Consider the following 12,291-nt stretch of genomic DNA (forward strand, 5'->3'; position numbering starts at 1 on the left):
ATTTTTTTACAGAAAACCTACAGCTCCACCGTTTACCTGTATTTATTTCCAGGCCTGTCTTTGCCTCTCCAATATGGCTGCGACGTTTACGTACGGTCCACCGGCCAATGCGGCGTCTAATGGATCAGGGCGCTGTTTCTGCTGCTGCTGCTTGGTGACTGTCTGCCGAGCCGAGGGGGGCGCTACTGCTGCCTAGCGGAAACACTCGTGATATCTATGTATAAATCCACGCACCCAGACAGCCGTGTTTATTATCATACACCATGACCGACACCAAAACTTCCTAAACACTCATGAGCCACATCGACTATTGTGTCTGACTCCGGGACGCTCACAAACGGGTTTGGATCATGTTGTCACTGGTCGGTGCGCGGTCCATTCGGTGGTTCAGGACCGTCCTTCCAGTGAGGTACTCAGTCGTTACGGGGGGACAAACTTATGATACGCAACCCACAGAGGAAGCACTAGGTAGACATGTAAACTCCGGGCCACCCAAAGTGGGCTCATCGTTTGTATGTAGGACACACGTGGGGTCATTCCGGGGTTATTGCACTGCACACACCAAACTCAGTTGTTGGAAGTGTCAGCAGACCCTTGAAGACCAGCCAACCTTCTTCTGTCCTCTCTGCAAAGTCGTCCAGCCTGCAGATGAGTCAGCATCCCACTTCCAGATTTTGAACAGGTAAGTGTTTAAGTGAGTGACAGAGGGGCTGTTACCAATACTACTTTTGACATTAACAATCTAAACAAAACACACACACACACACACACACACACACACACACACACACACACACACACACACACACACACACACACACACACACACACACACACACATCTGACCTTACAATGTGTTTTTTCCTTGATCAGTCCCCACTCATTCACGCTGGACACACAGAAGCTTCAGAAGACGTACCTGCAGCTGCAGCGCACACTACACCCAGACAACTTCAGCCAAAACACAAAGGTATGGGGCGCCTGCTTTTGATATGGAACTTTAATAGATTCCAATTGACTTCAACCAATGTGCCATGGGGAATCGTGCTGATAATCGACTAGAGCAGACATTGTTTTCATGTCTGAGGCTGCATTCCTCAAACCGACCACATAGTTATTTTTTTAGCAAGCAGTTACTCATGTTGGCCAGGGCCTGAATGTTTCGGGAAAAGGGCCTAAGAAATGATGTGTGGTGCATGGATTTTAAAGGTAGGCAGGATGTTTCCTTGTAAATTATATTCTCACTGTATCTTCCCTAACAAGCAGGTACCCATAGAGTCCACTAAATCAGACGATTTTCACATCCTTCTTAACGGTCTCCTGGACAAAATGTGGCCCTTAAAAGTACCGTCCAAGAGAAATACATTATTTACAGAGTATTTGAAAAATAAGCAAAAGGCCTTACCATGTGTGCCTTTGTCCAAGTCTAGAGACAACACAACACACAGAGAAAAGTGTTACATAATGTTGCATCACCGCTCTTCCCTGCTTGCTTCCTTGTGCAGTTAAAGCTATTCAGTTGTATCGTAAAGTATTGCGTTGTAAAAGCCATTCAATCTATTCACATTCAATGTGACGAGTACAACTTGGGCGATAAAAAACAAATCAACATAATCTTGTTATTATTAAGGTGTAGGTAACTGTCTTATTCTGAAATAACTGGATTACCTTGTACCCGGGATTTTAACTGGCAAGGCGTTTATGCAAAGATATCAGTGTCCCAATCGGTCTGAAAGAAGCATATTTACACTGTGCAGACAGGGCGGGAATTACCATATTAGAAAGCTGCTCATGCACCTTTTGTGTGGAGCTCCAGCAGTGATGATCCATGATTTTCTGTCAAACCACATGAAGAGAGCCACATTTATGCTGGATAGATCTGTCTACCAGCCTACCCAGTCGACTGTAGCAAACGTTGCTCATCTATCCATCGAACATCTAGGTGGACACGCCCACTTATGATGTCAGAATGGGCATATTTTCAAAACGGCTTTTAACGGCTAATCGTCACCTTTAACCCATTTAAGCCTAAAACGCCTGCTAAAAAAGGCCTTTTTATGCCTAAGAACTTTTCTGTAAACCCCCTCTCAAAACCTGAGGGTTTTCAGAACAATATTCAAAATTTGTCAACGCCTACTAAAACCTTAATTTCTCAGGCTCTATAGCAGATAAAAACATGAGGTAAAAGGCAATTGAGAGATTAATTCTTTGGCTGTCAGCTTGAATGACTTGCTTGGCCATAAACTTCAACTGCATATTTTTAAAAAATCAATAAACATCAAAAACATTTTGAAAATCAATACAGATCAGATTTTATTTAATCCTTTTAAGGAACCAAAGTGACAAGTGATAGACACTGAAACACAGAACATGGAACAAAACAAAACAGAGGGTTACTTCTTCTTGAATCTTTACCTAATCATTTCAGAAACCATATAATCAGAACTTCGTGAGTGTACAGATGAACAGAACGGTACAGTCAAGTCTAAACACAACTCATACATTTACTTTCGAGTGCTGCGGCAATGCTTTCCAAAGCACTCAATGTGCAGTGGCACATTGCACTGTCTGCAGCCATACACTGTTGCACCAGGACGGGCCTCAGTGCCACTCTTAGACAGTGAACATTCCCTGCAGATCTTCCTCTTCTCAAAGATCTTTTCACAGTCGTGCTCGGCTGAGGCTGTCACAGGTGCTGCAGCGCACTGAGGAGCACTCTTTGCTGTCACAGGGGTGACAAGTTCCTGTGCAAGGTCCTCCTGCCACTCTTTGTAGCAACCCTTGTAGGCTCCAGCACTCCTTGCAGCAATAAAAGAATTGTAGCAGCTGACTGATAGGAAAAAGAAAAAAAGCCTCCGCCACCATTTCTTGGACCGGTGCTGGAACTGATAGTAGCTTACCATCTGATCCAGTAGATCGACCCCCTTCATGTGCTTCTGATAATCAGAGACGCACGCTGGCACTCTGACCTCTCTCTGGATGTCTTCTCCCCGTCTTCTCCTGACAGACCCTTCTGCCATGGGCTCATGGTAGTTTGACAGGACCAAAACAACCTTTGTGTCCTGCCAAGCACAGAAGGTCAGGTCATCCTTCTGATACACTTGGTACCGATGCTTCTCCATGGCAGGCGGTTTTGGGGGGATTCCCTTTCGGTTGGATCGAACAGTGCCACACGCATTCAGACCATGAGCCTTCAACTCTTCAAAAAGCGGCACCCCAGAGTAAAAGTTATCCATAAAAATGGAGAGTTGGGACCCGAAGTATGGTCCAGCCAGATCCATTACTATGCGGTGTGCAAGGCCCTTTTCACTACTCCCTCCCTCACGTCCGGTGTAGACTTGGAAGTTTGAAACATACCCAGTGGAGCTCTCAGCCATCACCCACACCTTGATGCCCCACTTGGTAGGTTTCAGAGGAAGATATTGTCGGAAAGCGAGTCTCCCCTTGAATTTCACCATGCTTTCGTCGACACTCACGAACCCATCCACCTCATACAATTCCTGGAATCGATCTTTCAGGTAGTCGAGGTACCATCTGACTTTCCAAAGCTTGTCGGACTGCTTCACATCATTGCTTTTGTTGTCTTGCAAGTGGAGATACCTGAAAATACACATAGCAAGTCGGACAGTGAATTACACATTATTATCATCATGAGCTTTCATTGTCATGTGTTTGTATAATTACACTTTATCAGTTCAAACATCATAATTATTACTGTCATCCATCATGAGGTATTATTTTCATTTGTATTTATGTATGTTTTATGTATTATTATCTATCATCAGACATAATTATTAATGTCATCCATCATAAGCTAGCATTGTCTATTGCATTATATTACATTTTTATTGTTGCTATCCATAATCATCAATTATCAATCATCACCTTTAGACATTTATTTATTGGCATTAGTATCAGCAACAAATCATTATTACCGTTGCAATCATCGTTGCAATCATATCATGTGACATTCCCATCATCATTACAAAAAGCTAGTTGGCTAGTCATCTCCACAATCAGTATAAAAAAAAATATTCTTGTCATTGATATCAATTTACGAGCCTACCTCCAGATGATGTCGAATCTGTCTCTTGAAATGGCTTGGGGGATGGTCGTTCGAAAAAGCCACTTTTTCTGACGCCAGAAATCTCTACGTGATGGCAGTCTTAGGATGCCCATGGCAAGACACAGTCCTACGAAGGTCTTCATTTCTTTAACTGTGACGGGTACCCACTTGCTGTTTGATGGAGTTGCGCTCCGTGTTTGATCCGCATACAGATTTGTTTCCGTTACAAGTCGCATCCACAACTCTTCCGTGAAAATACGGGAGAATACCTGTATTGGTGTAACAACATCTGGAATTTCTATCTTGGCACCTGGTTTGCGATTATACGGGATCTTCTCACGTGAGTGGAAGTTGTTTGTTTTCCATTCTTCTTGGAAGCCAACGAACTCGCGCATTTCCCCCTCTTCCTCTCGAAACATCGCTTGGATCCACTGCTCTCTAACTACGCGATCGGCTGGTACATCTACATCATCTGGGATATCATTTAATTCATTAAAATCATCCTGCCTAATTTCATTAAGATCCGAATTGATGACTTCGTCAATATCGCTTCCTTCACTTGAGTCAGCCATGACGGATCGCTCGCACAGTGTTTACATTTTCAAACCAAAACATTCTCCACGTGTATGCTAATTTCGAGCATTTTATTAGTCAGTTAAAAATCCCTAATCATCTCTGTCACTCATCCAAAGAGTATTTCAGCCAATCACAGTACATATTATTGGCCACGTGTCTCGGAAAAGACGACACCGCTCCAAATGACACAGACGCGTTTGCCGGCATTAATGGTAAATACGCATTGATGCGTGATCCGGTCTTAAAGGTAAACACGCACACATGCGTGATCCGGTCTGAATGGGTTAACCCTGTCTGAGGCCTCTCTGTCTAAAATATGGCTACAAGTTATAGTGTAAGCCTCAACGCCTGACCAGAGTCTGCCTGTATTAGACGGGCCCCTCAAAGTCCCCCCTCGGGACCCAATGTTGATGTGGTTCAAACTAACGACCCTAGGATTGAAAGTTGGAACAATGGCAACAGCAAAGCTGCATGGCTCAGCTATTTGCTTCAGTGGTTTATTATGTTGTTCAGATTTGGGTTTTGTCACTTCAAATATGATTCAAAACCTTAAACCCTTCCAAAGATTCTAAGGCACAAAGATGAAGCTGGATAGTAAAGTTCTCCCGGTTTCGGCTTTTTGTTGTCCAATACCCAAAGACTTTTTTCATTTCCCCTTCCTCTGCATTTCAGTGGGTTGCCTTACATAACCACTGACTGATTTGGTTGTGAACAATTAGTTGTCTCAATCTCGAGGCTGAACACAGCACTGTGGGTTATGCACTCAGTTGTGCAAGAGGCGGGTGCTTGGTTGATGGTCTTCTGTGATGCATTGCAAAGCCGAACCGACCGTGTCGTGACTCAAGGCCAGCAAGCCCTTAGTTCTGACACAACAGGGCTAGACTCAGACAGATATCTCTGTGAAGAAAAAGCCGGTGAAACTCAAGAGAAGTATTGCACAATTGTGTCTGCGTGTGTCCTCTAGATCTGTTTACTTTCAGAGTTACAGTGAGGGGTAGCACACAGGAGACCCACTGCAGACAAGCTGAGGCCCAACAACCTATGCGGTTGTTGGGAAGCAGCCATATGTCACCCTGTCCACCGAAATAAAGACTTCAGATGTATCTAAAACCAAGCCCCACTCGCTCCGCCCGGGGATCTGTATCTCAATAGTTTGTGCTGGTACTCCTGGGTTTTATCAGCACTACCGGACATTTCTCTTAATTAGACATCCATGAAGCCCCAGGGGAACGGCATCCTATAGGCTGGAGAAGAAGTCTCATTACTACTCGACTACCGACTGCATAGGTTGTTATTACAGCCCCGGCTGAACATGACAGGCCCATGGGCCACCGCTTGAGACTATTGATTTTCACCGAAGCTGACAGACTTGACAGCCACAGAATGTACTCGATCTGCCAGCCATTCCAAGCTACTCCCCTCCGCCCCCCCTTCCCGCCCTTCGTGCGGGCCCCCCATCTCGCCCCCACCACCACATCCTCCAGTCTGTCGCAGGGTCTCAGAAAGGCACTTATGCAGCTACACGTAAAACATCACATTAGCGGTTATTCCTGTTAATTAATTCCTTTGGGTTTCTTTGTGTGCGAAGGAATCAACGGCTTTGTGCGAACATGCTGTACTATTGTGTTATTGTTGTTATCGTAGTACAATGACACACGGCTATTACATTTACATTTACATTTACATTTAGGGCATTAAGCAGACGCTTTTATCCAAAGCGACTTTCAATAAGTACATTTGTCATAAGAAGTGCAACAATATATCGCTGTCGGTACAGAAAGGATGTTCATAGAACCAAGTGCAAGTACAACAATCGCTAGGCTAACCAATTCCCCGCGTTACAGCAATGATAGCAGCTTCTGCAGTTAAGTACTATAATACAATACAACACAATACAATACAGTGTACAATGGTGGCCAGAAGGGGGAGGGGGTCTATGCAGAGTCGAGGTGGACTCTGAACAGGTGAGTCTTGAGTCTTTTTTAGAAGATAGTGAGCGACTCTGCGGTCCTGAGAACGGCAGGGAGCTCGTTCCACCACTGAAGTCCCTATAGGCTGTAGATTATTGATCTGTGGTGAAGGAGTCAGCGCTGCCCTCAGAAGGAGGAGAGCAGGGTGAACAACAGGTTCTGGCCCACACACATTGCGCGAGGCTGCATTACCCTTTGTATGATTATACGGTTGTTAACCGGAGTCTGCGGATGTCGACGCATGGTAAGAGACAGCCATAGATCTGTGTTCTCCGATATCATCGCTCCAACATGTGGAAGTCACGGTCGCTCTTGTTCTTGGGCGCAGGAGGAGCAGCAGCACTCGGAGGACCAGTCGGCCCTGTTGAACAAGGCGTACCGGACGCTGCTCAAGCCTCTGAGTCGAGGCCTGTATATGGTGAGTCGTTATTTTTTTTCTTTTATATATTTATTTTACAAAAAAAATGAAATAAACAGTTTAATATTTTAGAAGGAAACCGTGCAGACCGACGGGGGATGGCGTACAACCTGCCCCCAAAATGTCTCAGACACCCCAAATAAGGAGAGAATTTAAAAAAGGGTGTGATTTATGAGTCCCCTCTTGCCCCATAAGTAATGCATCGCGGCGCTTGCCTTCTATGAGACAGTGTGTGCGGGCGTGTGTCTGCGGGGGTTCGGTGTGTAAACGAGGGGCGTGTTTCCAGTTGGAGCTGGAGGGCATGGCCCTAGAGGAGGGGAGCGACTCCGGGGCGGACCCCAGCTTCCTGTTGGAGCTGATGGAGCTGAACGAGGCGGTGGAGGACGCGCAGACGCCGGAGGAAGCCGACCGGATCGGCCGCGACACGAAAGGTAACGCGTGACACGCTCGCCGCCCGTTTATCGCCGCCGGGGTTCGGCGTGTCAGCCCGACCCCCAGGTTGGAACAGCGTTGAGAACGCAGCGTGGCCGTCACTCTGGGTGGTGCGGTGGAAGGCGTGGCTCTCATGAACACGTAGGGCTGGGCGATTAATCAAATTTCTATCTCGATTTTAGCGTCAAACGATCAAAAAACTATATCTACGATCGATTTTTTTTTTTTTTTTTTTTTTTTTAATGTTTTATCAAAAGAAAAGCTGGATACATACCTGTACATTATTTTAGATTTTAACATTTTCTTGGAATTTTTTAAGGCGAATTTTCAAAGTTCTCAGTTACAAAGGAATTTTGCTAGAGACATGCTGAAGAAATACAACATGTTTTCAAACCCAAAAATAATCGTTTGAATAATCGTGATTTCAATATTGACCAAAATAATCGTGATTATGATTTTTTTTTTTTCATAATCGAGCAGCCCTATGAACACGTGATCGCGTGTTGGGGGGTGCCCGCCGCCGACGGTCCACGTACAGGACATTCACATTTACAGTTGACATTCGGGTCATTTAGCAGACGCTTTTATCCAAAGCGACTCACAATAGGTACATTTATCAGAAGAAAGAGAAACAACAATATATCGCTGTCGGTACAGTAAGGATGTTCATAGAACCAAATGCCAAGCACTTACAATCCCAAGGTTAACCCATTCCCCGTAAACAAGAAAGATCTCTAGGATAAGATGCTGCACCATGCTAAGTACTATTTTTAAGTGCCAGGACACGCAACAATAAGTGCGTACACTAAGTGCCAGGACGTACAACATAGAGTCTAACAGACTCTAGATGAACTCTGAACAGGTGAGTCTCAAATGACGTTCGAGCCAATGGGGTCGCAGCAGTGCCGACCCGCCCGCCCGCGCGGGCTAGGGTGCGAGATTCGGCCCCTGGACCCTGCTAGCGGGCCGGACCATACCGTCCCGGTGCGGTCGTCTCTCCCCCGGTTAGGAGTCGGGGTAGGATGGATGAGACGGAGACGGCACTATTGAGACGGATACAAAGGTGGCCGCGGGAGACTAATGGCAGCCTTGTGCGCCGGGGAGAAAACACAAAAGGGTTTCACTTACTATTGAGACAGGACGCCGTAAATAATCCTGGGGAGAAATGAGTGAATGCGCTTTTGAAATGTGCTGAGTAGAAAATAGGTTGTTTTTCTGTGTCGAGGAAATTAGTCATTTGTAATGGAACTCGCCCGACTTGCCTTGCCTGGCAGATGGGTGAACAGATGGGCGGGTTTAATGTATGTAGCGTTTGATTTATCTGGGTGTTATGCGTATCTTCTAAAGAGAAGTTGATTATGCTCCCACCTATCGGTTATCCTCTGTTTAATGACCCTTTAATGACGGACTTAAAGTAACTGTGAAAGTCTCTCCCTCTTATTTATAGTGAAGCTAGAGGAACTGACAGACCAGATAGACGGAGCTCTGAACAGAGGTACGTCCCCGCGAGTTATGGTTAGAAGAAGAGTTTAATTAGTGTTCTGAATTTATGTTGTGTCGTTAATCCTTTCGACGAGTCTGACTGAACTCTTTTTTTAATAACCTTTTTTCTTTGTTTTTTTTGTCCTACGTTATTAGGGGAGCATGAAGCTGCCAAGGCACTGCTTATCCGGATGAAGTACTTTGCAACCGTTGAAGAGAAAGTGAAAGAACAACTTTCTAAGCTTATGTGATATATCTATATATATATTTATTTGAGCAAGTTTAAAATGTGCAGGAGCAATTTACATTCGATGGGTGGTATATTATATATTTATATATGAGTTTGTTTAATATTTTAAATAAAGGAAATTTTATTCTAAAGTATGAATAAATTAAATTGATTAAGAAATTTTGCCTGATTGGATGATCGTCCTCAAGGCCTATTATTATGAGAGGCTTCAAACCTCCCAAAGTGTCATTCATATGTCAGGTACCGGTTTTTCTATACAAGCAAGTCGATGATTGAATGCTAATGAGGTAATTATGTTGATTAGTTACGATGATTTTCGTCATCCCCGTGTCTAGCCACAAAGTATTCAGTTCCTAGGGTTACCTTAAGGTGGAGACAAAATACCTTGACAACTCGGCAGAAAACAGCACCGCAACTTGCTCTTGATGAATCAAAAGGAAATCTTTTTTTCATAGAAGTAGACTCACTTATTTCTATTCATGATAGCTTTAGTATACATAACGGTAAGGATGTGATCTGAAGGGCTACATCCATGTGATGTCTGGGACTCCTTATGGATAGAAAAACCCTGCATATTGATTCGTTCCTCAAAATGGAAATTATGTAAGTCGATGCGGCATATTTATTCCTCAGCTTGAAAAACAACCCATTTTCTTCTCTATTTCCTCCCACACGTAGAAGAGGTTTCCCTATAGACCATAGGGCATTAAGCAAGGGCTTCTCCCAGGTTTTCCTCCAAATGGAGACAAGCCATCTCATTTATTATTCATGTCGTAATCGGAAGCCATGATCCACGCGGTGCCTCGTCTAGATTAATGAGAAAATGTGATGGACCAACTCTCTCAGGCCACTCGCGTCTCTCCCGACTCTTTGAAATTGAGTTTGAAAGAGAGGGAAAAGGGGAGAACTCAGCAGCTCAGCACAGTAATTTACTGGGATGGAAAAATGAACTGCGAGCTGCTCTTTAGATTAGAGGAGGTGTGCTCTGGTAGGAATTTGAACAGTGCTAAATGAGGCGATACATTCAACCCATTCACTGCTCGTCCATGTGTCTGATATGAACTCTTCTTGGATTGGTTGCGTAGATTAGAGTTAATTTCAAATACTTTAACTTTAACCGAGCAATCACCGTCACAACCTGTCGACGTTGCGTTAACAGTTTAATGTAGTTTCTCCTCAAAAGGCCAGTAGTTATGTTAGAGCGGCAGACATTTCGCTGTTGGATGATTGAGGATTCACCAGACCTCCTCTGGTCAAATATATGTTCAAAGTACAGACCGTCATGTTGAGCACGAAGGTCAGGGGTTCAAACCCCGCTTGGACCAATCCGGGATTCCTCTCTGTGCGCCAGCTTCCTCCCACACCAAAGGCATGCGAGTGATAAACCTGCAAGTGACCTTGATCAAGGCACCGGTTGGGTAGTGGATCCCTGGGTGGCTGCTGCTTTAAAGCAGTAAAGCTGAATCAAATGTGGTCTAATCTAATTTAAACTGATGTAATCTGTCTTGCTATTACTATCTTAATATTATTTCATTTATGAAGACCTGTATAACCACCTCTCTTCAAGATAAAGAGAACCATAAAACACATGGATTAAATCCAACACAATGTATTATGCTGCTGTTTAAGTAAACATTGTAAATTGGCCATATTATTGTAGGACACATATGACCTAATCGTAACAAAATGCAGATCGCACCAATTGCATTTGATATCAGCCCATAGAGATGCACAGGAATATGACATCCACTGCCATTGAAGCCGTGGAGACCTCATTCTCAAAAAGAAAAGGCAATTCAACACCTTAACATGCAACACCCCTCACTTGACAGATGTCCACACTAATGCACGATGAGCAGCTCTCCAACGGCTCGTTTTCCCTTTTCCTTCCCGTGTTGGTCCGCAGTCCTGGGAAATCATCAGATCTTCCCTCACAGCGTGCCTCTGTGTGACTGGAGCTCGCGGAATCCCAACCGCCTCCCGCATAATCCGAGCGGCTGCGTCTTCATTGTTTATTCTGTCTGCCACTGTAGGCCAGTAATGACATTGTGGTCGGACACAGCAGTCGCTAATCCGAACCGGGAATGGGTGCCGTGTCTCTATTCTGTTCTTGGAGAGACGCCGTTTCTGGTACACTGTCGTTGTCATTGGTGTCTAGGACAAATATGCATGATCTAACCCGCCAGCACAGCCTCTATTCTGCACCGCCGCTGCCTTCCTCAGTTTACCAGGTGCCTCGCTGTGTCCTTCTCAGGTGCCCGCGGTGCAGAGGAGATGTTTTAACACGTTGAGTTGCCAGCGGAAGCCAAGTAAATCGCTTGCGGTCATTCCTTTTTTCCGGTTGCTTAACAACCCAGGCAAAGTCTACTGTAGGCTCTGAGGTCGGACAATCTTGGATTATCCTCGTGTTAACCACGTGTTTGGATTGTTATTTTTCCCGATCAACAACAATCAGGCGCCACCCTGGCTGAGGTGAATATTCATCTCATTTCAGACGTTGTACAGCAGCTACATCGTCTTGCCATGACTGACATTGGTACTCGTATTTCCTTGCTACAGTCCTCAAAAGTAGAGTTTACTTGGTTGTTTTCCCCTCGCCATCTATCTATATCTATGTTTAACATCATGTCCCAATGCAGGATAGGCACTCCTCTTCGATACAAACCCTTTGAGGAGATTTAATAATGAAGATTTAGAAGACAGACTGGTCATTCATTAGTGTGTTCACGCTTCACTTCAACTCTCTCTTTAACATCCACACAGAAAATTGATTGCGTGAGTCAAGCATGAATTAGTTATTGAATAACTAGATGATTACACACTAACTTATGTAATGGATTGCTCCACTCTAATCTCTGATATTTGTAGCAATGTAGCAATGAATTCAAGATGGAAAAACACGATAAAGGGCCCTGTTTCCAAATTGATTAACGAAACAAGATGATAACGGCGGATAGTGGCAGATAATAATGTGGATTTCAAGCGGCTCGAAACAAACAAAGGAAGAAGACGGACTCGCTCAGATCAAGTGCAGCTGAAATCATATTAAACGTCGGCTCCAGGTGTAGGAGAAACTTCTGGAAGGAAGTTGGCGCCG

The 12,291-nt window shown here is 44.6% G+C and overlaps 1 protein-coding gene across 1 annotated transcript; it reads left to right on the plus strand.

Moving 5' to 3' along the window:
• The first annotated feature begins 165 nt into the window (after positions 1 to 165).
• On the plus strand, positions 166 to 9,353 carry hscb (HscB mitochondrial iron-sulfur cluster cochaperone). The gene is made up of 6 exons (XM_030371320.1): positions 166 to 682; positions 874 to 970; positions 6,941 to 7,030; positions 7,317 to 7,461; positions 8,910 to 8,957; positions 9,101 to 9,353. The coding sequence occupies exons 1-6, from the start codon at positions 351 to 353 to the stop codon at positions 9,193 to 9,195; spliced, it is 807 nt and encodes a 268-aa protein (XP_030227180.1). The 5' UTR covers positions 166 to 350; the 3' UTR covers positions 9,196 to 9,353.
• The last annotated feature ends 2,938 nt before the right edge of the window (positions 9,354 to 12,291 follow it).

The sequence above is a fragment of the Gadus morhua genome, chromosome 11 (assembly GCF_902167405.1).
Source record: "Gadus morhua chromosome 11, gadMor3.0, whole genome shotgun sequence".
Lineage (NCBI taxonomy): Eukaryota > Metazoa > Chordata > Actinopteri > Gadiformes > Gadidae > Gadus > Gadus morhua.

Coding starts and splice junctions, on each gene's coding strand:
- hscb (XM_030371320.1), top strand. CDS start 351: ATGTTGTCACTGGTCGGTGCGCGGTCCATTCGGTGGTTCAGGACCGTC. Junction 683..873: donor CACTTCCAGATTTTGAACAG/GTAAGTGTTTAA, acceptor TTCCTTGATCAG/TCCCCACTCATTCACGCTGG. Junction 7,031..7,316: donor TGAGTCGAGGCCTGTATATG/GTGAGTCGTTAT, acceptor GCGTGTTTCCAG/TTGGAGCTGGAGGGCATGGC.